The 27,429-nt window shown below is 38.2% G+C and overlaps 1 protein-coding gene across 1 annotated transcript in view; it reads left to right on the forward strand.

The window, feature by feature from the left end:
• The window catches only part of PDE1C (phosphodiesterase 1C), a 274,035-nt gene extending 253,762 nt beyond the window's left edge, over window positions 1-20,273 (forward strand). The window contains exons 17-18 of the mRNA XM_054629572.2: window positions 3,241-3,315; window positions 17,394-20,273. Coding sequence (XP_054485547.2) covers window positions 3,241-3,315; window positions 17,394-17,407 — 89 coding nt within the window. The 3' untranslated portion in view covers window positions 17,408-20,273. The remainder of the gene's footprint in view (window positions 1-3,240; window positions 3,316-17,393) is intronic.
• Window positions 20,274-27,429: the final 7,156 nt, after the last annotated feature.

A 27,429-nucleotide genomic window follows, 5' to 3' on the forward strand; every position in this document is an offset into this window, starting at 1 on the left:
CCACTGAAACATAAATCCAGCCCTAAAACCAGTAACTCACTTTAGTGATAGGGGAACCTGATGTCCTGAAAAAGCATTCCTGGGCCCAGAGTCTCTTCCTGAACATACGCATAGTCACCTACATATGGGAATCAGAAACTAAATTAAATTCCAAGTAGTGTTCTTCTGTAGATGGGGTTCACCATCCTTGCTTGGAAAAGGAAAAATTAGGTTTTTTTATGGAACTGAAGTAGCCTCTTATGATACAGACCACGGAAAGCTGAAGCAAATAACCTGCTTCAATGAACATTGTCATTGCTTGAGTAACTGATAGGAGAAGCCAAAGCTGGCTTCTAAACTCATTTTAAAGCCAATTAAATGCATCTTTGATTTGAGCCTCAGATCAAAATATGTTTTGGAACAGATAATTTTTCTCCACCCTTTTTTTAGGATTTATTTTATCTATCCTTCCCTTGTTCAGTTTATTTTTTATAAGGACAACCACTAGCCTTTATTTTTTGAGGGTTGTTTTCACAAAAAATTTATTCCAGTTTTTCTAACTTGCTGTGGAACTGAGTTAAAATAAGAATCCCATTCTGCACCCAAAAAAGGTGGGAAAAAAATCCATTACACATGAAAAAAACTTATTAAACCCAACAGAAGAGATCCCTTGTCTCTTGGCCATTACACTGTCCTTTCCTGCACAGCTCCTGCTCCCTGGAGCCAATATCAAAAAATAGCATTACAGCCACATGGGTCTTGTCACAAACTTGGCTAGTATCATGCCGTCCAAAACCAGCAGTAAAACCACTCAGAAGCCTTCTTTTAGAAAAAGACTGAATGGACATTTAGGCTTTGAAAGTCCAGGCTCAAGCAGTGAGTTTAAATGGCAGGAGATGCAGAAATTCGGTTTAAAACATTCCTGATTTTATTCTTAGGGTTGCTGGCCCAGTAATTCCTTTGTAATTAGGGGGTTTTTTAGAATGGAAGGGTTTGGGATCAAAGCTGTCATTCTCTCTAATGTATGGGATGTTTCTTCAGACAGTGTTACATGTGTGAACATGAATGGGCCCCTCAGGAAGACAAAAATGTCAGGGACATATGAAATGTGTCTGCACCAGACTTTAGACCGCACCAGACTTTATTTCTGCAATCTTTTGTTTTGCATGCTTCTAGCAATATGGGAACTAAGTGTGCTCTAGTGATTTTGCTAGTACTTTTTTCGACAGTCTGTCTCTGCTGCAGGTGTCAAAAGTGCTCTGAAAGGAATTACAATGATTTCTGAAAATTATTGTCTTCCTCAGGAAAAGAGATTCTTCTCCTTTATTTATGGGATAAGGCCTTTATGAGGAGCAATCACTGCAGAGTCTCTGGGGGACTGATGAAATCTTAACATTCGTATGTCTAGATTTACCACAGCTTCCTTTATGCCTACATGTTAATATCTCATCTAATATATTTGTCTGATTATTTCTCTGCCTCTGTAATCCCTTTCAAAAAGATCATTATGATCGTTATTCTGCTCTGCTGCTGGCAGGGTAGATATTACATTACTTAAAAGTCCCCTTTTCATAATATTCACTGAAAGTTCAGAAATTGTGTTATCCAGTGAGTTTAAAGTCTCTCTGTCATACACAGCCTTGTGCTTTCTCTGAGAGATCAAACTCTGAAACAGTGCATGTGTAGATGTTCAGCATTTTTTCCTGCACACACTTAGGGTCAAGCAACTTTTTTATGCAATGGTCAAAAAAGGTTTGTTAGCTCATCATTATCATCAGCTGTATGATGGTGGAAGAAATGCAAGAGTACTTTTGTGCATATTAGTTTCAGTTGAAGATTACACCCTTTTTTTAAGACCACCTTAATCAAACAGACACCTAAACTCTGTTGGATCTGCTCATAACCTCTCTGTACGAAGACCCCAAGTCAGCGGCAGTCTGATCAGCTGAGGAGGGTGCTGCTTGTCCTGCATCATCTTGCATTCATTTTTTTTTCACCCACACAGTGAGCTTAGGAAGAGAAACATGAAAAATTTTGAATAAAAACTGAACAGAACATGCTTTAGTTCCATCTTGTTAAATATTTTAGGATTTGAAAATAATTCTTCTTTTATACTATGATGAAACGTAATTGGAGAGAGAGATTGATCCACTACCGTCCAAGAATAATGAATATGCTAATGTTAAGGCACATTGTGGAAGAGGGAGACCTCATTTCTCTACTATTTTTCTTTTTTTTCAGCTGTTCCAAAAATAAATATCCACTGCCCATGAGTATTTGGAAGGCAGATAATATCCTCTTTAACACTTAATACCTTTAATCTTGATCCAAAGGCTAGGAAGTAGTTATAGTACCAAAAATAGTAATACAAATGGAATAAGCATCACTGTAATACAGCCTGACATGTAAAAAATTCTGAAGTGAGACTTTTACAGCTTTTTGTGTTGAGGTGTGCATCACAAAAGGAGAAAGACCCTTCTTGCTGTTTGGATACTGCAGCTGAAATAGCTCTGTTCTGCTACAGCTTTCCATTTAAGTTTTTATTTGATCTAGCATTCAACATTCTCTTTCAATGAAGGGATGGTCTGGTAAGATCTGATGTGCTTTGCTGTATGGCTAATAGAGGACCAAAAAATGAGTCACTCTTGGTTGACATTCCTAGCTTCATAAAATACACCCCATCTTAAGTTGCTATTTTCATTCTGCATGAGCCATTGGTCTGCCAAAGGCCTTGATTTTTTTGTTTGCTACATAGACTCTAAAGGCAATGATCAGTGCTAGGATGATTGTTTCCTGATACCAACACAAATGAATCGAGGATAAAAGGAATCTGGTAAGAGAAAATAAGGCAAAATTACATAGGCGTGTTAAGGGTATCTAGGATGGTTCTTTAAAACAGACAGTTATGATGAAGCCTTGCAGGTTCTCATTTCTTTTGAAAGCATGAATGTTTCAGACTCTGAAATGAAGCTTATGATCAAGTTTTTAATGGCCAACATACAGTCAGAGGCATTGTGAGTTTGCATATAACTTTAAAAGGTTTTGATAATTAGAAGAAATTTATAAGTGGATTTTAATACTTGCTTATCTGTAGGACTTGGATCCATGTTTTCTGGGGCTTTGTTCTATGGAAATATGTTAATTAAATTCTTTTTGAACTCAGACCTTTCCTTCTAAGGAACAACATCTCCTTTGGTGTTGCAATTTCATTGAGTTACAAGCATTAAAATGCATTAAATGTTTCTTATTGCTTCTTTCTAGGTGAATCAAAGAAAGACAACAAATTGGACAGAAAATATAAGTGTAGTGTGGGGGATGAATCAAAGAAAACAGATGGTAAGGACAACATTTTATTGCATTTTTGACCTCTATTTTTATATGCAATCTGTTGTTTCCTAAACATCTCTGGTTTATTCTAAAACGAAAATAATTGTATGGTAACCAGAAACAAACTTAAACAAACAAACCAGAAACAGTCATTAGATTTGAAAAACGCCATTGAAGCATTATGAGGGAAAATCATTCCTTTCACTTAATGCTTAGTACTACTAAGTTCTGCTGGTAAGCCTTATCCATCAAATTTTTTGCAGAGCCTGAAAAAAAAATCCTGGATTATTAGAGTTGCTTAATAGGAAAAGAAGATTTGTGAGATTCTATCCTTCTGACTTTGTTCTGGCTGTATTCTTCTGTCTGTAAGAACAGGACACATTGGACACGAAGAAAGCAAACTGAAAAAAAAATGCTGCACAAGAGATTCTATTAAGGATGTATTGAAAAGGGAGACTACTGAAACATTTTTAAACTGTAGCAATCCCAAGCCATAGGATGGTTTCATGGGCATCTGGGAATAATTTCAAGTGAGTCTGAGCCTAGTGTAGAGGTCCACAGCCTCAGCAGTTTGGAAAAACATCTCTAAGTTCTGCAGTGTGTTTATACTTTTGCACTTCCTCACCTGTGTACCACAGGCCCATGAGACGGTATTTGAACCTACATTGCTTCAAAGACTATTGCTGAATTACTAGGTAACAAAATAAATGCAAACAATTTTTTCTAGCATTTTCTTTGTGCATGTATCAGTGAAATTCACTGAAATGTAACTATTCCTAAGTAAGTATAATACAGCACTTTGTTTTGATAGTCAAAACAATCAAAATTATTTAAATTCCTACTGCCCTAGCAAAGTGGTAAGTAGGAAGAAAATATAATAACTCAATTAAACACATAGAAAATTTCATCTAGAAGCATGTATTAATTTCAGATACATAATCATGTACTTTTTCTTAAGAGGACCCTTAGTAATAATTACTTAAAAAATCAGTTCTTTTAAGAGGTCATGTTACTTATATACTTGAGTTAAATGTCTGTCAGGAAAAAGTCTCGAAAAAGCACCAATCACAGCTCTTACTGCAGTCATGCAGAAACTGAGTCTAAATACTGAAATAACATGTGACTCTTCAGCTTTTCAGGAGTATGTGCAGTTCCATATGTAACTATCAAGACTCCAGAAAGATCAAGGGGTAGAATGACTGCTCTCCCTACTCTGATGGGTGGTGGCTGAGCAGCAGCTACCCTTGTGCTGGAAGGGTGCTTCCTTGCAGGACCAGGTGAATGCAGAAACACTGGTCCAGAAACATGGGCTTTTTAGGAGGACTCAAGAGCACCAGCTCAGCCAAGAGAGTAGACCCATGACTCTCTAACTTTGAGGAAAAGGTTACATTTGAGGGCCTTCACTCTCAAGGTCTTAGAAAGATTAGGGCCACATATTTATTTGGGCTTGAGGACTAAGAAATGAATGTGTCACAGTAACTTAAGATTGAAGATTGAGGATGTAAATTTGGTCTTTGCAATTTGCTTATCTTTGGTGTTATTTATGGTCATTATCTATTGTCCTGTAGGAGATAGCTAAGTTAATCTCTTTAGGGAAAAGACTGGTAACCACGGGACCAATTGATTACAGTGAATAAGCAATTCTAATCATGCAAAAACAATTTGTAGGTAGACTGCTTCTGTCATTCAGACAGTGTAGAGGCAGATTATAGCCAATTATCTAATTGATAAAAATCAGTAAAAATACTGTGAATTATGCACCTTAGAAAGACAAACACTGGAATGGCACTTCTGCTTTGCCAAATACTGCATAACCTGTTCTATCCATTACCCACTCCAGAGCGAATGTCCTTACCAGCCATGTGAGGGCTGTGGAGAAAGGAACATTATCCATGGATAATACACAGCTATTAGCAGACTACTAAAATGTTTACTTGAACATATGCTTTTTCTTGTGCTAGTGCATGGTCTTTCACATGTCACATGCTGGAGAAAAGATTAAAGAATTAGAAAGATTGAGATTATGGCTATAATGTGCTCACCACATGTAATGAAACTCGGGCAGGTGAAACTCAGCCTGGACTTTTTTCAGGGTCAAAGGTACTTGGGTTTTAAAACCTCTGTAATGTGTGTAGCTGGGGAGTATTTGTATTAAACAGGCCCATTTGTGTATGTTTAAAATAAAAGCTTTAGCTTTCTCACCACTAGCTTTTTGCATCAGCTGAAGACCTGAACCCAACTGACAACACTCTGTCCTACTGCACGGGCATCCTGCACTCAGAAAAGAAAGCTGCAGACAGTATTTTGCATAAATCTTTGTAGGATATGTATCCAAGTTGCTTTTTAAATTATATACAAAAGAAGCTATTGTAATATCTACTTATAGACATACATACATGCCAAAATAATTCTAATATGCTTGTCCTTCTACTACATGGGGAATCTAGTGACTAGTCTTCTTCTCATGTTAATCTGATCCTCATATTATTATTTTTGGTTGTTTTTTGGTTTGGTTTTTTTTTCCTGCAGGAGATAATTCTTGTTACCCACTACTGCCTTTTTTCTCAGTTTCAAGAAAATAAATATGGGGATGCCATTTCACAAATAAAGATACATATCTGTCAGAAACATCATCAGCACAAGTGTTTCCTGTGGGATAGAACATTGTTAAACCATTTTGGAAAACTGAATTTTCTCATGTGAAATCATTGCTTGGAAAGTCTTTGAATGGAAAATTATAAGCAGCCCATGGACATAATTTTTCTTTACATTCCAAACTTTTTAAAAAATAATATTATTTTCTAATAAAACTAACAGCAAATGAAAAAAAATATTCTTCCCCATTACAGACTTTATGTAAGCAAGAAATTTTTTACAGTAATCGTGGCAAACTACTGGAACATTATCTCCATTGAGGTGGTAGAAACCTCATTTCTGGAAACATTCAAAGTCAGGTTGAACAGGGCTCTGAGCAACCTGATCTAATTGTAAATGTCCCTGCTCATCATTGGGGTGTTGGGCTATATGGCCTTTAAAGGTCCTTTTTCAACCCAAACTATTCTGATTGTATGATCCTATGATTAACACTTTCACAGGTAATTTCTACCACATCCTCATTTTTTTTTCCTTACTGGGAAAAGATTCTGCAATGTTAATGCAAAGTTTTTAGTATAACTTCTTGTTTTGGGGAAAACAGTCAATTCAATCAAATATTACTCTCTCAGGTACCAACTGTAGATAAATATAGTTCCCTTTTTGTGCGTTTGTCCTAGGAACTTATTACTCTAGTGGTAATGCGCACTTTTAGCATGGAAATATACAGGATGTTTGCATCTTCAACAGCTGGTAAATACAGTGAAAGCCTAATGTGCTCTGGCTATGTGATGAGCAGTACTGCCACCTCATGGTCAAATGAAAACGTGTATTTTGACAGATCTGCTTCAGTACTGCATTCTTCTATGCAGTGCAACACACTAAAATAGAATATAGTCACTATAATATAATGTAATATAATGCTAGATGTAGACTTTTTAATACATGGACTATATTTCAGATATGGAGGTTTTAGCTTTCTTTATTTTGATTTTTTTTAAGATATAATGTTGCTTATAGGTAGTTAAAAGCTTTTCCTTTGAGTTCTGTACATTGCCCATGCCAACATGTAGAGCTACCTTTCAGTCTTAATTTTTCTTGATAATGATTTCTTGATAAGGAAGTGAAAATTTCCCTGATTATTAAGTTAAAGCCTTCATTTCTTTCTATCCCACTTGTCCCACAAATAAAGTAGCAGAGTAGCTGGCACAGAATGTTATCTGACAATGCCTTTGGTATAGGAACATGGTGGTGAGAAGACACCATGATAAGATCTTTACAATTATTCAGAGAGAGTTGAATTAACAGAATTCTTCCCGGCTTCATTCGTCAAAACTTCTCAACCATTGAATATTGACTGTCTTTGCAGCCTTCTGCAAGATACAATTTTTGTATGTGTCAATCTAGCCAAGACCACGCCATAGCAATGAGCACTAAGCAGATGTCTGATGAAATCCTGCTTATGTAATATTCATGATTCTGATGTTGTTTTAAAACAGCTTACTCAAACATATAAATAAAGAGCATGTCTATGTCTCCTTGAGAGAGGTAAAAAGGTAAATTACAGGTCATATAAATACTGGTGTCATTTCTAATTCTGCTTTGAAAGATAAACTGATCTCTCCATTATTGTCAGAAGCAAAAAATCCATTTCAGTTTGTAAGGCAAAGACATTCTATTTTTCCTTGCTGCTTGATAGTGCTCTGCATATTATGTGTCATAATCCAGCAGCACAGGCAAATTGGAATGACTGTAGTCTAAGTCTACTTACTAAAGACAATTTCTTTCATTTTCTCACTTCCTTTTTTATGGCCTGTTACCTGAATTACATTAACAGCTATGGCTCCAAGTTACAAATCAGAAAGACTTGTTAGGTTCTGGAAAAACTTGTTTGAAACATGAAGGAATTCTGCCTTCCCAAAAGACATATTTCACTGTAATCTATCTCTGCTGAGCAATTGTTCCATAGTATTGCAGTATAGGATAGGAGGGGGGTGGAATAGTTTCTGTGCTTTTTTGAAAGAAACCGTTTGTATAATTTAGCAAGTGGCACTTGAAGCAAGCTGGAATTTGCATAGAAGAATGCATTCTGAAGAAGGTTTTATGCAGTTTTAATAGCAGATAAACATGATCTTTGATGCTCAGTGCAAAATACATTGTTAGTATCTAGACAGGGCAAACAGTACATCACCATGGTATGCCTGCTTGGTGAGAATATACGGAATATGTAGAAAGGTATCCTTTATAATTATGCAGATGATTTTGCAACATTTTCATTTTGTGTGTTTGTAAGTCTTACAGAAGGCACCTGGTTTTCCTTTGAGACTTTCATGTGTCTCTTGTTTAGCCTGCTTTTTATTATTCATAGGAGCCTAGATACATGGTCATTAAGATGCTGATTGCTTTTTGAATCTACTTTATATGACAAGCTGAAAAATTGGGAATTCCATTTGTCTTGATTTAGGTGAATATTTGGAATATTCAGGTGCATGGTGAAAAAAAATCATCACTGGAGGCAACTTAACTAGGGTTTTCTGAGTAGTTACCTGTATGGGGGACATTTTTCCACAATACATCTGGTCCTTTAGATATATTTCTGCTCAGAGATGACACATGGTTGCATTGTTCCTCAGGGATAAGATTCATGGTCCTAGAGACATGGAGCAATGTGTAACTTACACAGTGCATTGCAGAAATTGTTCCTTGATTTTGTACCATCAATTAATTTATTGCACCAGTCAGGGAGTACAGCTGTGATTTTGCTTCTATTATAGTCCTTATCCCATTTAGGAAAATTTGCCTGTGCAATGATGCACAGAAATTTTCCACTTCAGCAAGAGGAAAGTCCTCCTTGCTGCCAGCTGCAAGAATTATGTTCGGTACAGCGACAATCAGGCTTCTTTTTCCTGATGCAACACTCAGTCCTGAAAGAGAAACAAGATCATGTCTTCTCATGAGAAGAAGGAAGAATATGAAATGACTCTTCAAAAGACATTGGTGACATTTAAATTGCATCTTCAACAACTCACAAAACAGCTAACTTCCAATTTGAGCATACCAGCTACAGGAAACAGACAGAACAACTCCTATAAGGTGTGGCATCCCATCCCAAACGAGCAACATGCAGGCACCCAGTTACTCATGATTGAAAAGTCTAATCTTTATTACTTATAATCATTATTTTCTCTCCTTCTAAACCACTTCTTTCCTTTTCTTAACTTCAAAACCTGGTACTTGCAGGCAATAACAAATATAGAAGAAAGTCATCAACTGTTACCAGTTGAAAAGTGTTTTTTTTGAGTCAGGCTGAAGTGTTTAGGAGTTTAAGTGTAATTAAAAACAAGTGATAAACAAAAACTGAAGACATATTGAAAAAATCCAAATGAGAATTTTTGCTCTGAAATGGTGTTTCACATTTTTATCCACCATTAAGTAAATGGTAAACAAAAAAACTTTTGTTTTAGTTAGATGAAAAGCTCAGCTTGATCTTTTATTTTCTATCTATCCACCCCACTACCCTACCCAAACCCCAATCTCCAACAGACATTTTGCCATTCAAAAATACACCAATTCCTTGTCTGACCCAGAGATAGGCATTATCCTAATTTTTTGTTTTAGTCACTCAGCCAAAGAAGCCCAGTGCTTATTACAAAATTCTAATTCACATATGTGGCTGGAAACCTTGCTGGCTTTGATTTTCCTTCTTCCTGTGGAAGGTTCTATGATTTGCATGGTAAGATTTTGGTAGTGGGAAGGGATGGAGGGGTGGCTTTTCTGCTAGCTTCTTTCTGCTAGAAGCTTCCCTTATGTCTGACAGAGCCACTCCCAGCCAGCTCCAAGATGGACCGACCCACCAAGGACAAGCCCATCAGTAGTAATGAGAAGTCCTCCCATGAGGAGGAAAGAGCAGCAGAGACAATGTTTGAAGAATTGATTCTAACCCCCATTCTCTGTCCTTCTGTTCCCTGTGGAGGAATAAGTAGAGAATCAGGAATATAGTTAAGCCCAGGAAGGAGGGAGAGGTGGGAGAAAGATGTTTTAAGATTTGGTTTTACTTCACATTATCCTACTGTGATTTTAATAATAAATTAAATAAAATTTTCCAAGTCAAGTATGTTTTACCTGTGACAGTAATTGGTTAATGATCTCCCTCTGCCCTTATCTCAAAACATGATCCTTTCCTTATATATTCTCTCCCCATGTCAAGCTTAGGAGAGGAGTGATAGAGTAGTACCTTGGATCTAGCCAAGGTCAACCCACCACACAACTCATCCCCCTTGCTCCTTGAAAAGGACTGGGGTTCTTGTTTCCATCCACAATGGAATATCTCTTTATGAAAACAATTATCTAGCTTTTACCCCAAACATATGCAGAAGTTTGAATTATGTTTGATTATCAAATATAGAATAAGATTTTGCACCTAATTTTCTAGGTGGCTTTACCTAGTAAGTATCTAATTTCATTCATACATGCTTTATTCAGGAAACTCAGTAATTACTTTGTGTAATCAAACCTTTGCCAGTGTATTCATTATATTTTTATCTGCTTAAATATATGTCCATAATATGCTGGCAGTCAAATCACATATATTAAACCAAAACTGACCTCTTTCATCACTGATGTTATCCTAGGTCAAGTGGAATGCAAACTGTCAAGCCAACATAAAACTCAAACTCAGGGTGAAAAGAACTAGAAATTTTTAGCTCCATGAATGATTTAGGCACAATTATGTGCCAAAGCTCCAAAACCAGGATACCTTCTATGCTAATGCTATTTCTCATCATAGAAAAATTGATATTATGCACTTGAGTCATGTGCTAAATTTGAGTGATGTTATTTAAATTCACTTACTAAACAAATATTCAAAACTTTTTCCCAAGAGCATTTATTCTTGTTTTCCCTTGTTTTAAAGAGAATGCAAGTACCTTCAAATAGCATTTTGTTTTCTTTGAAAAAATAATCAGTCCAAAATTTCTCATTCATTAGACATACCAATAACAGAGATGAATTAACTTATGTTGCATATTTCTTCTTTATTTCATTGATCTTCTGAAGTTTGCTTCTTAGGCCTTATACATCTCTCAGGCAATTGAAGAAAGAAAATACCATACTATACAGAATTTATTTCTTCATGGTCATAATTATCTTTGAAAAGGCTTTTAAATGGCTTTAGTAGGAGACAGGATCATCCAGTCTGAGAACTGAGTTCTTAGATTTCAACATCTTTGTTTTATTTTGAGCACTAGAAATAGCTTCAATTGTCCTTTTCAGGTAGAAAAGCTGCAGATTATGACTAAATCCACTTTAGTACTCAGGGAGACAAGAAATAACAGGTTTGGGGGAAAAAGCTTACAAAAAAGAAAATTCACTTCTTTACAAACTCTCAGATGCTGAGTGAATCCACAAAGGAATTAAAAAGGAATTAAAAGTGGCAGATTTGGTAATTTGTCTCAGCAACTGCAAATACTTCTGTCATTTGTGGTGGGAAAGACTAGATTATAGATTATGTGGGATGCAGTTACTCAGACTACTATTTCACCTCATTGTCCATTGCATCAGTAGTAATTGTTTTATGATATCAAAGGCCATACAAGAATTTGCCATTTCTTTTGTCATTTTACTCAGTGCTTCGATGGAGCTGGGTTCTGGGGGCAGCAGGGCTTGCAATAAATAATCTCATTTTGAAAAACCTATGCTTTTAATTAGTTGGGCTAGAAGCTACTTTCAAACACCATGTCAGCTTTGCTATGAATGCTTGAACAACCTTACTGGTTGTTCAAGCGTCCATAGACCAGAAGTCCCTTCAGCTCTCCATCACCTGCGTGACAACATTTCATAGAAAAGACCTTAATGAACTAAAACCAAAATTAGAGCAATGGGTGTATCCCACTTCAATGATGTGTTCCCACTACCCCTTCTGTGTTCCAGAGGAACAAGGCAGAAGTCAAATCTCTGACTTGGATACACTCTGATGGATTTATCACTCCATTACTTTGTCAAATTATCTTTGGAGCCCTGGTACTTTTGTATACTGGGCACTGAGGCAACACAATTCAAAATTTACACAGGCATTATGTGATAAATCATATCTTTTTATTATTCTCAAATTTACTGTTTGTAAGTTTGTTTGGTAATTCCCTTCTTGGATTGTGAGAAACAGTGAGTAATTGTTCTCTTTCACATTCTTGGTACCACTAATAATTTCATTTACTTTTTGTTAGACTCTCTCTGCAACTCTGTTTCTAGGCTAGAGTCATAGCACATGAACTTTGTGTATTGAACTTTTCTTCAAGTGCAACCCTTTTGCGAACCGCTATGTTAGGATGTAACACTGACAGTCTGTATTACTCACGTTTATTGCAATGTGACAAGAGAATCTCAGGTTAATGAAAATGAGATAACCTCTCGTTTTTTCCCTTTTATTTTCAATAGTATAGTCATGGATAATTGTGCCATGGAAGCTGCCATCCTGTGCTTCCTTCAGAATTAAGTATGGTTATAATGCTTCAGAATTTGAGCAGAGAAAACAAGGACCCTGCAAGAACCTCACACTTTCATTCATGGGGATTCAAGCAGGATAAATAGATGGTGAAAAAAATGCCAAAACCCCTGCCCAAAGACTCCTTAATCTACACCAAACTGTCCTGCAGTCTGCATTCAGCATTTATTTTTTTAGGAGAGAAAAGTGATTTTTCTTTTAAATGCAATTTGAATACCATAGGGCTTGATAAGGGTCCTGATAGCCTGGCCTGACACTGGATGCCACTGGGAAGTGTCTGTCTTGGTTTAAAATAATTTTTTAAAATTATTGTCTGCCAAGGAAGGCAGGAACCTTCCTGGGATGGAAAATATGACCCCTTCCCTCCAAATTATTGTAACTTTGAAATCATAGTGCTTTAAGGCAAAGATATAGGAAAAGGAATAACAGTTCTTTACTAATATATATATATATATATATATGTGTGTGTGTGTGTGTGTGTGTGTGTATGTATGTATGTATGTATGTATATAAAACAAGACAAACAAACAACAACAACGGCAGCAACAATAAACAAAAAATCAGAAGCCCAGTAGCGGCCTGTCTTGGCCGCAGGCGCTTTCCCTTTTGGTGTAGTTATGGTGACAGCCAGCAGGGGCGCTGTCGGCTCATGGCCAGAAAGGGCAGGTGTGCTAATTCCCCCGCGGCTGCAGGGGGCGCTGTGGCGCAACTTCAGCCCCCTCCCCACGCGGCAGTAGGGGCTTGGGTGATGAGAGAGAAGGAAAAGGGGCTCCCCTTGCGAAACTTAGGGGAAGCAGCCGGTCTCAGTGCCTCTCCGGGTGGCGAGCTGGTCTGTAGGAAGAACCTCAGATCAGCAGGCTGTAACAGCAGAGACAACCACACCCCAGGTGACAAACAAAGTGTAGCAAAAACACCGAAGCCATGGCAAGAGCAGAAGGAATCCAGGTGGATGAGGGGCATCGAGTTAAAGTGTAGCAAAACCCCCCGAATTAGTGGCAGAAAACAGCAGGGGCAGGGCGACCCAAGGACGAGAGAGAAGATGGAGGGAAGGTGTTGTTTCAGGTTTTCCTTTGGCTCTCACATCTCCTGTGTGATATCCTGGGAATATCCGCGGCAGCCAGACTCCCTCAAGCAGCCCGGAAGTGCTCCCTCCAGAGAGTGGTTGGGGGTCCGGGTCCCGAGCTTCCCCTGAGACACCCAAGCAGATGGTGAGGGTCCCTCCCAGTGAGGTCAGGTGAAGAGGTCTCAGTTCAATGATCACTCTCACTAGCAAAGGCTTACCCACGGCAAGGAGAAGCAGTGAAGGACAAAACTCTGCAGTGGCAGCAAATCCTTCAGGCAGCAGCAGTCCGGCACCAAAACCACAGCTGTCGGCCCTCTGATCCCCAGAGAAAGAGAAAGAGGGCTGAGCCCAGCCCCTCACCCCCAGCCATGGCTCCTGGCATCTCTGCGCTTCCCAAGAACGCTGAGCTTCCCTGCCACCACACTCACTCCCCCAGCTGCAGCAAGACTGAAGCAAGCTGCATCCCTTCCCTGCCCTTCCCTATCCAGGTCACGTCTTTTGTCTCTTAAGTACCCGTCATTCCCATCTCTTAGACAACAAATGGTAGAAGTCCCTAGCGCTCAACAGTGTCCTAAGCCCTCTCTGAGCAGTACTGTGGTTTTGGCAGCTGGAGAGGAAGGGGAGGAGGTAAAAGGCGGGCATTTATCTCGAGCAGCTGAGCTGGCCGCTATCAGAAGCAGTGCTGGGAGAGGTCAGCTCTCCACTTCCACTTGGTGGAACCAATGTAGTAATTATGTATCCTCTGAACAGAAACAGACGTGGTTCTCCCAGGATTTTAGAAGCTGCGAGAAACTTAGACAGAAGAATTCAAACTATTATCTCTTTCTGTAACCATTGTTTATAGATATAGTTCTTCAGAGCGTGCTATTCAAAGTTCACCAATAGTGTGAGAGAAGATTCCTAAAGGCCAATCAGGTCTTAGGTCCACCATTGTTTCTATAAGAACTAGATTCTAATAATAAAGTGTCTTTTCATGCCTTCTGAGAATGGAGTCTCTGTATCACCTTTGGCTGTCCCTGATACCCCTTCGGTGATAGAACCAGTACCACGTCTGTGAATTATACTTGGTGAGGAGCAGGAGTCAAAACAGAACAGATGCTTCTGAGTTAGTTTAAATGCTCACCACAGCCTAAATGTTTCTGTGTGTCCTCCAACTGTGTTGAGAGAGCAGATTTTGAAAGTTTGATCTGGAGCAGATTTTGAAAGTTTGAATTAGACAGGCAGAATAAATGCCAACTGTTAAAATGGAAAGCTCTTCTAAGACTTTGGACTCCAAAACATCATTAAGAGAGTATAATTGCTGTGCAAATCTGCCAGGCAGCTTTCTTGCTGTACAGGTGTGCTCATACACTAATTCTGTGTGAAGAAAAATATGAACTGTGGTGTATTTTCATTTCAGTATGTCACCCTGTATAGATATATAGCTTCATAGTCCAGCAGGCAAAAGTTAAAAATGCCTTGGTATAAACTTGAAACTGATAGCAGAAATGGACTCACAGTGGGTGTTGGTATCACAACATGGAAAAGTTGTAGAAGTCACTGGCATTCACATTAGCAATCAAAGTGAAGGCCAGTACTCAACCTTGACAATATAAGTTCCTCAGAGACACTGAAGGACTGAGATGTGTATTCAGGGAAGGCTATTTCAGATAATGATAATCAATATATGCTAAGTGGACTGCTTAAAGTCTTAGATGTACAGAGCACTGCATATTCATTCTTCTTCCTCTTTCTACTACCTCTGTTGATATATGCTAGTATTTACACTAGAGCTGTTGTATTTAATTGAGAAAGAGGCTGAATCTATCCAAAACTAGGATAGTTGAAGGAAGTTCTATTATATCCAATGGGAAATTTGGCGAGAAAACCAAAACTTCTGCTCCACCAAGCAGAAAAACAATTCAGAGCAAGATCCATGCTGCTATGTTCTGGCTGGAGCTGATGAGGTAGCTAACAGAAATAAAAAGCTATCACAGAATCATAAGAAGTTAAGGGGTTAAAATGAACCTTAAAAATCATCTAGTCCTAACCTCTCCTGCCATGGACAGGGGCATCTACCACTAGACCAGGTTGCTCAAGGCCTTAGTCAGTCTGGCTTTGAACACTGCCACGGTTGGGACATCCACAGCCTTTCTGCATTGACTCAGTTCTCCATAGGCAGGGAACTTCCAGAGAATGGAGAAAGCTGCATTTTGCCTTGCTTCATTAAGTGGGATGGGAGGGGTTAAAATTATTGTAAATGTGGATGGCATAGGAAGAGAAGCATGTGTTAGGTGGTATTTCGAGCTCTGTTTCAGGTCCCTGGGGTGATTAAGCAAATTCCTTAAGTTCAGAAATACATACTGCTCAAATATGTCATTTAGTCCACCTGCCCCAAATAATTACCCTTCCTTCTGGGTCAGTCTTTTCTCTTTTAATGTGGCTAATTATAAGTGTCATGGGATTATTATGATCCTGTTAATGACAGTAAATCAGGCTGAATGCTTCAGTTGGGAAACATCATGGAAATGTACTACTGTTGTTATGGCTGTTACTACGGCCTATTGTAGATTATGCTGGAAATGTGACAACTCAGTCTAAATAAATCAAATAAAATGCTGAAACCATAATTCTTTAAAATAATGTCTTAGAATTGCATGAGTGAGCAAGATTTGGTAGTAGCAACTTACGGGGGACCATCCTGAAAGGAAAGGTTCCCCTGCTATCTGTGTGGTAGAAGATACCAATTCACTAGTAGATCTGTGCAGTTGCTGTATACATTCAACACAGACAATGTTGTCCAGCAGTAAAGATCTTTGTTTTGGCAGTCCTTTTTCTCCTTTGCCCAAATACCATTAAAAAAAATAGATTATTGAGTGCAAAAGAAATTGGTTTCCTGAAAGGAACCAAAAGATTTTTTGATGCAATAATGTCTTCCAAGGCATGCCCATCCCTACAGGTAAATTCATCTCTCCTCGGGCTGAAGGTCCTTGGTTGAGAGACTCTTTCCAATGTTCTTTAAAACTCTTCTGATATAAGCATTGTCAGAATTACAGCAGGTGCCAGGTGTACTCAGGGAGCCAGTTAGAACAGCCAATATAGACTAAAATATTCATGTTCCTGTTTGAAGCTTTTTCAGAGGATTTCTAGTGATGGTTATGAGACAAATTGGATGGACTCTCTTCTTTAATTAGAAACTGTCAATTTTCACCAGAAATAACCAAAAATTTTCTTGTCTATACTTCTTTCTCAAGGAGATCTGTTTATTGTGAAGATGCACTTGTAGTATAACTACATAGAAAACAGTTATGTTTGTACATTCAGGATAATATTAGTCAAACATAACCTAATTATGAGGCCAAGGGATTATAAATATTTGACAGGAGTCAAGCAGATTGTAAAATATACATCTTTTGTTATGTCTTTGGTGCGTCTCCATACTTAAGGCTGTGTTTTTCACTGAAAGCTCAATGGGAGTAAACAGCTTTTAAAATGTAGCATTCTTTTGTGTTTGGAGCATTTTCTTTTCTTCATTTTAAACCACATGTACAACGTTCTTGCCTTCATAAGCAAAAAGGTGCTGGAAAAGCTGTTGATGAAAGATGATAAGGGAACCCCACAGCAAAGAAACCTATTAAAATCTCTTGATCTATGCATGATGGACTCTGTGATCCTCTTCATTCCTAAGTTTGAATTCTAGCTGGATTAGTCTGATCATAATAGATTTCAATTTGTTTAGAACAGAATGATATTTCCAGTTGTACCTGTAAGAGGTACGCATTGGTGTGCCTCACCTTGTACCCTTTCAACAGTTACGCAAACTTCACTCCTTGCAGAAAATGAGGCTGTCTACACTGATACCCTTGTTTTACTTTCCCAGATTATCTACCCCTTGGACAAAGTGGAGAAAGGCAGCATTTGACACTTTTCTATTTTTTTTTTTTCTTTTTCCAGGTACAGAAGAGTAAAAATGTATTTAAAAAGACACTGCAAATCTCTTTCATCATTTTATCTGACCTTCATTCCTGTTCTACTCCTGCAAAGACCAGATTCTGGGAAAGGCATTAAACAGCTTTCAAAACACTCCTCCTCTCACTGGCTACTTCACAGCTAATGAGTCTGGTTCAAGGGTGGAGGCCTTGTTTTTTTTTGGTTAATTTTGTTTGTTTGTTCATGTATGTATGTTTTTTATTGTTGGTTTTTCTGGAAGGATTCTTGTTAAAAGGTCAAATTGTGATTTCATTGTAAATTGTTCCATTTTACTGGACAGGTCAAGCAAATAGGAAAAAGTATTCTTCAAAAGCTGTTTTTGCCCTTTGCTATGCCTCAGCTGGTGAAACCAACACTAGGATGAGGCAAAAGAATATAAAAGAAAAAAAAAATCAAAAAATCCTTGATAGTAATTAGCTTTTTCTTTTTCTTTTCACTGAAAACCTTTTCCAATTGCTACGAGACAGAATTTGACATCGGTTTTACCCCTATTGAAGATTTTATTAATAAGAACAGTGAATTTGTAGAGCCATTTGACTATTTCTTGGGATTTGGTTACTTTCGCACGTAATACAATGACAGAAAAATATTTTTCTTTCTAAACAGCAGACTCCCTCAACCCTTGATTTTGTTCTTTTTTTGAAGTTAGGAAAAGAATTACCAATGAAAGCAACATTCTCTTGAGGCAAATTTTGTTTGTCAGACTCTGAGCACATGTATTAATGTGTGTGATGTGCCTGTATAACTTGATATTGCAGAAAATTATCTGTTTCTCACATTTTTTTCATGGCCCACTAGTAGTAGCTGTTTGTCCGACCTGAAGATCTAGGAGAAGAGGAGCATCAGGGAATCACATGGGTCAGTTCTTCCTTTCATCTCAATATCTCAGTTTAAACTTTCATCACTAACTGAATGGACAGTCCAATGCAAAGGAAAAGCATTGTTGGATAAGGATGGACAGAAAAAAATCAAAATAAGAATGTATGAGGAACATCAAGCACATTTGTGTTTCTGGCTTGGTATTTTAATAGGAATCCAGCTAATTGTAAGCAATTTTGCCTGTTTATGTGGAAGTCAAGACAAACATATACATACAATATACATATACAATACATACAACGATTTTTGCTGAACAGCTTGCTGTTCAGGATGAGATCTTGCTCTATTACTCATATATGTATTTTTTAAGGAATCATACTCCTGTCATGGAACTTTTCTATGTAAAAAACATGCAAAATATTAGGTAAAGGTAAATCCTTTTCATGTTCAAAAGCCCAGAATTTAACGATCAAAATCTGTGTCTCTGTTCCTTCTTAAACTATGCATATATAGGGAGGAGCATCCTGTGATACTAGGAAAAATTACAGCAGTAAGCTTAGACTAAATCCATTTTAAAAGTGAACATATTCATACTTAAGAGTGTTTAGTATTTGGGATTTTCCTTATTGGGGCTCGAGATACTTTAAGGGTTTTTTTTTGTACTTCAGTTCGAATTTTTTCAAAGCCAGAGATTTATATTATGTTCATGCTGTGAAAAGGTTGCACTTCAATCATGTGTTTTCAGAAAGAAGTACAAAAATAATTCCTGAAGTTTTTGGAACTCTCAGTTGGCTTCACTGAACCAGCTCATTTAAATGAAACAGAAGGGGAGATAGCGTTCCCATTTGTGAGTTTGTGGTTCAATAGTAGCCCTGGTGCAAATTTTTGAGGAAAGTGAAGGGCTGGAAGGACAGTGGCTCCACCATCTACACTGAGCACATTCCATGTTGTGGCAGGCTGTCATCTTTTAGCATTTTTTTGACTCCTCTTTTTCCTCCTCCATCAGCATTCAACCCCAATGAGAGTAGTAGAATATTAATTCCAGCCCTGAGCAGGTTCTTTGAAGGCACACTGATCAAATAACAATGATGCTCAACTAAATACCATAGTGGTGACAGTCTGTGCTTAGTTAGACTTCTCTGTGGAGTCAGGGAAAATATACCCTAACAGAGTGTTTGATCAGAGGTGCAAAATGATTTAGTCAGTATTTTTTGTTACTCTTACCTTTTACAGTGGCTAAAGATGCCTTAGATTAGGCACACTAGAAAAATAACATTTTTTAAAAAAACTATATAGTTTTCTTCATCTGTTTCTGATATATACTCTTTCTTTCTTTCTTTCTTTCTTTCTTTCTTTCTTTCTTTCTTTCTTTCTTTCTTTCTTTCTTTCTTTCTTTCTTTCTTTCTTTCTTTCTTTCTTTCTTTCTTTTCATAGCTGGTCAGTCCTTGTTTATCATGCACTGGCACAAAGGAGTGAAATCAGGCTGGAAAACATTTTTCCTTGATTATTAGGTTTATTCACTATTGACAGGAGCTAGTAAAGGAAGTGGTAGATTTAATATCTCTTAGGGGCTGCAAATCAGACTTGCCATTGAAGAAGAGATGCTATAGGGAAACTTACTGATCTCAGCACACAGGTGTACAGCAGAATGCTTTTTAATACACAGACACTCAGAGACAGGCCTAACAGCCTCCTTCTTTTAACTTATTTGTGTAAGCTACAGTGGATTATTAGCATTTTTTAGATTATTTTTGTTGTTTTAAAAAGGAAGTGAAATCTATTAGCTGGGAAATATATAAAGTGAAAGTGAAATCTAGAAATCAAAACCCTACAAAGAGATTGGGCCAGGTGAAAGCATCTATTGTGGGGTTGCCTCCTTGCTTTTCCCCCTCGCGTTCCTGAAACACTCTGTACCCTTTTGCTGGTGCATCAGGATCATATATGCATACATAACATCTGGGTATTTTTTGACACCTCCTAGTTAAGCTAGAGATCAGCCACTGTGCAAATGTGTAAAATAATAATAAAAATAATTATCAAAGATACATAGATGCTTTTCTCTTATTTTATTCCAAAGGAATCAATCAAAAACTGGAAAATAATTAGGTGTTCATCAGCTAATGGCCTATGTTTATAGTGTGAGAAAGGATTTCTGGTTTTGCATCTTTACCTAACTTTCCTAGGTGTATAGAAATTATGTTTTCAGATGCCTGTCTTTCTCATCCTCAATAAGACTACACAAGCAATGAATAAGCCAAAACTTCTTCAAATATTGGGTCCATACCATTTGCCTCATGCTGAAATTTTACAAAATTATATGGGAGAACCCATCTGTAGGCACAAAGGAGACAGAGTGCTTTTTGCAAAGGGCAGCACAGGATAGGAGACTGTGTGATAAAAATGACATTCTTCCATCTCTGCACAGAGACTGCTGGTGCTCTCAAAGCTCTGCATAGCTGAAAGAGCACCACATGTCTTCTGCTTCCCAGAAACTGATATATAGTTTGAGAGGGAGAATCCAGGCACTTTTCCTTCCTAAAACAGAGAGGATGCAAGTATCAGGGTTTTGTTCTTTATCTGGGGCTTGTATTCGGGGAACTAGCAGACCTTGGACTTGTGGTGACATAGTGCTTGGATTCCTGAACACACTATAGAAAAAGAAGTGTCAGTGTGTTTTCAGCGAATTCTAGTATTAGAGTAATTGTGGTTGAAAGGAACATAGAGGATATATAAAAGCCATCTATTCCAAACCCTCCTGCAATGTGCAGGGACATCTTCCATTAAGTCAGGTTGCTCAGACTCATCCAACCTAATCTTGAATGCTTCCAGGAATGGGGCATCTACTGCCTCTCTAGACAACCTGCTCTAGTGTCTCACCAGCGACTTAGTGTTTCATTGTATCCTGCTAATTATTTAAATGTCTCAAAGAGCAACAGATTAGGGATGTCACTAATATTTTCCATGTTGGAGAAAAAGTATAGGTAAGGGAAACCAACCTTTTTATTTTTCCCTGGTAATAAAATATGAAGTAAATTTAAAAAAATCAATTTTAGATTGATTTAAAACATTTCAGATTAATCAAAGCAGGCAGAAGCTAGCTGCAGCCTTTTGTATAGCTCAGGCTAGAGTAAACACATTCCTATTTCTACGCTAGGATGTTTAGCATCAGAATGAATCTGACATTTGGGGACCTGGTTCCTGATGTGTGGATTAAGGAGACTAATACCTTTTTCTAGGTGTTTCTTTTTTCAAGCATAAATTTTGTAGTTGGACAGAAGCTTTCCAAAATGTAGTTGGTTATGCTAGAGAAGAATGGTATACAGTGGTGTTTTTTGCAAACTATCCTTCAAGAATGAAAATGTTTGCACGTGTACATACAAAGTCTTACAAGCTCAGTCTGGAAGCAAATATATTTCAAATTAGATAGCTGATAGTGCTATGCTGCTTTGTAATCAGAAGGTCCATAAGCGCACCTAGCTAAAGGTAAATGCTACCTGAATTTTCTGTTAATACTTGCAATTTCTACAATGGCTCCCAAATCTGTCTTTTAATTGAAAAGTACAATGACCTATTCAAATTAGTAAAGATGGAACCTGACAAGTATAGTAGTAGTAGCAGCCATTTATACTTAGAAAATGAGAGCATTATCAAGCCCTTTTCTTTTACATTTTTAAAATCTATCACTTCATTTAATAATTAAAAACAGAATGATACTTTGTTTTCATGTATTGAACCAGTGGTGATCTCAGAGCTTTACTGGCATGGTGTCTGAACATCATCACTCAAAAGCAGAAACATGCTGGCTGAGGAAGAGAAGGATCCCTGTGGCACTGACTACTTGCAAATTACTCCATGGACCTGACATTAGCGCTGGCCAGATAGAAAGGAAGAAAAAAATCTTTATCCTTTCACTTTTCATAATTCATTTTCCTCTGAAGTAAGTACAGAGGATTTTCCCATTTGTGTTAGCCACAACATGAGCAGGTCTTTTCAGTCTCAGATTAGTGTCTGTACTTCCTAATATGACACTTCTCCTGCTCCCAAGGGTAGATAAGTTTTGTAATCCCAGATATCCCTTTTCCTCTCTGACTACTGTGTAAAAGCAAGGTCAGCACAGAAGCAGCACAGGTGACCACTGCCAAGGTCATTATTTTCTGTTAAAATTTAATGCTCTCTGTGCACTTCCACTTGATGAGACTGCTTTCCTGTCACAGAAACATCTCTTTTGATCCCTAGTAAGCACAGAGGATTCTGATCTGTACCCAAGCAGGACCAGGATGTAGGCTTGTTTTGAGGCGTCAGCTCACCCTGCTCTGCAGACTTAACCACCACGTAGAATAAAACTTATAAGCAAGCTGGCTGAGGACCTGAAACTCAGTTTTAGCAAATTTATTTACCCTTATACTTAAGCACAAGACCACACACACTCACAAGTTTCATAGCACACTCTTGGCATTTTGTATTATTTTGGTTCTGTCTTCCAAGCACATATGTATTATAACACCCTGAGTTTAGATGTTATCCAGTGGCAGGAGGAAAATATACAATTCCATTGTCTTTGCTGCTGGTTGTAGGAGTGCACCTATCAGACCAAATTACTTATGGCCATTGCGGTTTTCTAGTATAAAATCTAGCAGTAGAATGACAGAGAAAGCATTTTGCTTTTCTTCTTGCTTGGGTGATATTTTTATACAATTTTATATGCAATCTTTAAAAATCCTTACTGTTGTTGTTGTTCTTTTAGTGTTCTTGTTAGGTTTTTACCAGGTCTTCTGGTTTTCTACAGGCCCAGGTTCTCACAGTAATATTTCACTGCCCTTTTCTCCTCCCTATTCTTACTTAAGACACAAAAGTCATTGCATTTGCAAATAAGCTTAGTGCAAAACAATACTTAGGTCCTGATGACTCTTTTAGTTGCACTGAAATCAAAGGACATTGCCTGCGAAGTTCTTCTAGTCCCAGGGTAGCATCTAGGGACAAAGACTTAACAACAAAAAACATATACAGCTCACTACATACAGGATATTCTGTGTAAAGGCCATCAGGGTGGGGCCACCTTCTTTTGTTGTGGTAGGAGCTGATTACACCACCATGAGTTTTAAAAATGACAGAATATCTCTCTTTGTTCCAATGATACACTTCATAGTCTTGCCCTAGTGCACTGTCTACCTTCAGGTGGGCACTGTGGCTTATTTGTGACAGCAGATTTCACTGCTCTTATGGTTAACCTGACAGTGACACGTTTTAAATAAAGTTAAGAAACATTAAACCTCTTGGTAGGACCAATAAGGGGAAATTAACCAAATTCAAGGATCTTATAAAATGACCTTTTCTCAGCTGGCATTTTGCAGCGAATTCCATGTAGATTGATAATAAACTTTAGAGTATGTTTATATAAGCTAAACTGATAATAGAGATGTCTTTCCTGAACTGAATTAAGATGAACAAAAGACTCCTGTTCTCTAACATTTTTCAAGGAAGAAAAAAGGCAGGTTGTAATGATATATTTTATATTCAGGAAATAGAAAACAAGTTAAAATGCAGGCTGAAAACAAAACTCAGTGCAAGTTTGCTCCTGGGACTGAGTGAGTAGAGTAACGAAAAAGCCTATTTGGCTTGTAAAGACTCATAAGGAAAAAAATGGAAAACCAAAATGAATGACACCAAGTAATGGCAAATTCTCTCAATTGTTCTGAAAATAATTTTTAACAATATGTATTTATTGTTAGTTCTTGATTTGAATGAAGAGGCTTGTGGTCTCTAAAAGATTTTTCAACATTTCCAGTTTTTCTGTAACTGAGTTTGTGTATGTTCATCCTATTACCAAATATAAACAATGAGATCTCTCCTGCATTTGAATTCAAGTTGTAGAAGTGTTAATTTTTTTTTCTTTTTTTGGCCTTTTTACATCTGATGCAGGCATGGTGCTTGCTGTTTACTTTTCAGCATCTGGTGCCCCAGAGAGTCCTAGTAATAATCAAGCTGTTTTTAAGCATAGTGAGAATGTTGCTTGGACAGCTGTTATTTCTTACCACTTGCCCCCTGGGAGAAGTTAGTGTCATTACCAATGTAATTTCTAAAGATAGGGAAACTGATGTAGAGAATTCAACTAGCTTATTTAAGGACTCCAAGGTAATTCTCACCTTTCAACTTTTCTCTTGACTGAAATCACAATCTGAGAGAGCATCTCACCAAGAACAGCTCACTGCAGCTCAGCAGCCTTTATCTCAGCCACTTTAGACATGTTATCAGTACTAAAACTTGTTAGTTTATCCACAGTTCCTTTATTGGGAACTTTGTTTGTCCTCACTGGTGCCAGTTTCTGTCTGGAAAGAGTTGGAATGTTTAACCTTGGGATTGTTGAGTCAGGTTAGTCTCAGCATTCTTCAACACCAAAGCAGCTTGATCCCCCTTATCCATCCACTGCTGATAACTTTTGCAAATAGGGTAAAGGTAAAGCTGCCGACTTTGGCAGAGCAACCTTCTAAAGTGGCTACTACTTTTGATCACTCAGGATTTTCTTGCAGGTGGCATTTAGAGGTCTTGCTCTTTGGAGAGATCTTGGAGAGGTCTTGCTTTTTGAAGAAAAACATTGTTTTAAGGAATGAATGAAAACATTCATGTCTCTCTACATCTATAATTCTCAGGTTATATAAGCAGATCTAATATTAAAACTGACTAATTTTTATACCTGTTGGCATATTTGCATTGGTTTTTTGTTTATTTTTAATAAGCAATGCTTACACAGGAGTTTTCATTCATTTCTCCAACTCTATCCCACTTTTAACCCATTGATCCATTAATGAAAACCTGCAAACAGCAAATTGCACATCCCTTATATGTGGTACTTCTGAGCCTCCTGACCACCATTATAATAAGCAGGTCAGGGTAAAAATAAGCAGGCTGGCAGAAGATAAGGTTTTGGCATAAAGCTGTAAGTCCCCAGACAACTTGCTCCATGAGGTTTTGAACAGGGTTCAGTGTTGTTCATGTACTCTGAGTTAGATGAACAGGAGAAATATGGATGAGATATTCTCAAGAGGTCAAAATAACAAAAAAGACTTTACTGACAACTTCAGAAAATCAGAGGAATTTGGCAAAAGGTTTAGTACAACATTCAATCAGCATAAAACACTTCTCAATGCATGAACTTGGCCCTTCATGGCTTAGGAAATTCTAAGCCCATTCTATTTTAAGTTACCCAAAAATTCCAAGAAGAGAGAATTAGAAGAAGAAAGAGAGAAAACAGAAAACATTTAGAAAAGCACACACATAGCTACCAAATTCTGAATTCCAGTTGTGTTTAGATAGAAATTCCAAGAGGTGGCAGGGTGAAGACGTGATTTCCTCATGTTCGGCTTTAAATACCCCTTGGTCTTCCTGGGCGCATCCCCTCAGGTGGGACTTCTGGTCATTTGGCTACTCAAGAATTTGATTAGGTGCTCCAGAGGTGGGTGACAAGCCTCCAGGGATTGACAGGTTCTGCCAGACTGGAATACAGTCTCCAGGGGGGTAGGGTGTACAGGGGTAGTGCATTGCCTTGCCAGGGCAAGGGTCGACCTGCCCCTTTCCCCACATACATGCACACCAAAATGTCTCAAGACATCAGTCTTTCCAATCTCTCAGCACTACCAAGTACAGTCCCTTCATTATGGCTTGCTAAACGACCTTGCTCAAATTCTTATTGTGTGGCCAGTTTCTTCATTTGTTTGGGAATGATACATTTAATATTCTGTAAACGTATCTCCCTACATAGGGATCTGTTAACTGTTTTGATTAGAAAAATAGCAGTAGGGAGGATCCACCTTCAAAAGAGGGGAGCAATCAACCTAATAGTGTTCCTTTTTTGAAAAAACACATTGGATTTGTTGCCAGGCATGCCTTGCTTCCAATAGCAATGCTCACTGTGATAATGTCTCCTTAAATTATAGAAAGGTGCCTTCTGTCTGGCACTTCCACAAACGACTAGCTAGCGTTTTATCTCTCTCTTTGTTAGAGACCTACTACCTCAGTGTGTGTTTTGGCATCAATTGGATTAGGGATAGAGTGGAGGTTTTTCTGAATTGGCTATTTTAACACTGGTAACTTCCTACCCATGCCCTGTTACTGTGGCTTATACAGCAATCAACTTGCTCTGGTGTGGCATGAATATCTGCCCTTTCTGTGCAGTTATTTACAGTATGTGCTGGGGAGTAGAAAATAGTACAATGTTTTCCATGCATATAGTCCAGTGCTGAGGACATTTTGTTTACAGCCATTATTGTGTGGCTTTTCTATGTTCTATATAGATCTTGTTTTGGGAGGGTTGGTTTTGCTGGAAGCGACCACTAACATGTATTTAGGAAACAGTCTGGTGTTAACACACACACACACAGAGTTTTCTAATTGAGTAAATGTTATTGTCTTCCCAGTTTTTGTGCAAATTGCACTCAGCATCTTGAATTAAAAGGGGAAGCTTTATCACATTTTGTTTAATATCACTTCTAAAGGAGTGAGGGTGACCAAAAAAGGCATGTGTGTGTATGATCCCATCCATCTCTTTGCCAGCAGGTCAGTCTGCCTCACTGCTGTGTTTTGAATCTGTACCTTTGTCAATTTTAAGTATGAGAGAGGAAGAATCACCCAAGAGGTCACACAGCTGATCAAGTTTTATGAGGTGAGGTAGCCGCATACAGGAGAGAGCCCTGACAGTGTTCCTACCTTGACTTGACCACTGGTCAAACCAGAGTCAACTGGCAACTCTACAGCATATCACAGCACCATAGGAAGCCCAGAGGCCATGGGCACATCTTCTGCTTCTTAGAATAACTCCTTTTTTTGAGTACAAAGTGGTTGAACTAAACATTTCTTCAAGGAGCCTGGACTAAGTGTGATGAGAAAGCACTGCAGGGTTATTGATGTACCCAGGTTGTTATCATTTGCAATCACTGAGTGACCATATTTTCATTTCTGTGGCTTGGAAATGGAAGTGCACATAGGTCTCAGTGTATCGGACCAGCCTTACCCAAGACCTCCACCATCTTCCCCCAAGGATCCAGGGCTGATCCCAGCTCAGACTGGGACTTTCAGTCTGTGTGCCCATCTCTGTCCCTGTCTCCTGGGAGGGCCTGGGGCCTGCACTGCAGAGAGCGGTTCTCCAGGATGGAGCCCTCAGACCTGGATCTTAGCTTGTCATAGAGAA

This window comes from Agelaius phoeniceus, chromosome 1 (assembly GCF_051311805.1).
Source record: "Agelaius phoeniceus isolate bAgePho1 chromosome 1, bAgePho1.hap1, whole genome shotgun sequence".
NCBI classification, from domain to species: Eukaryota; Metazoa; Chordata; class Aves; order Passeriformes; family Icteridae; genus Agelaius; species Agelaius phoeniceus.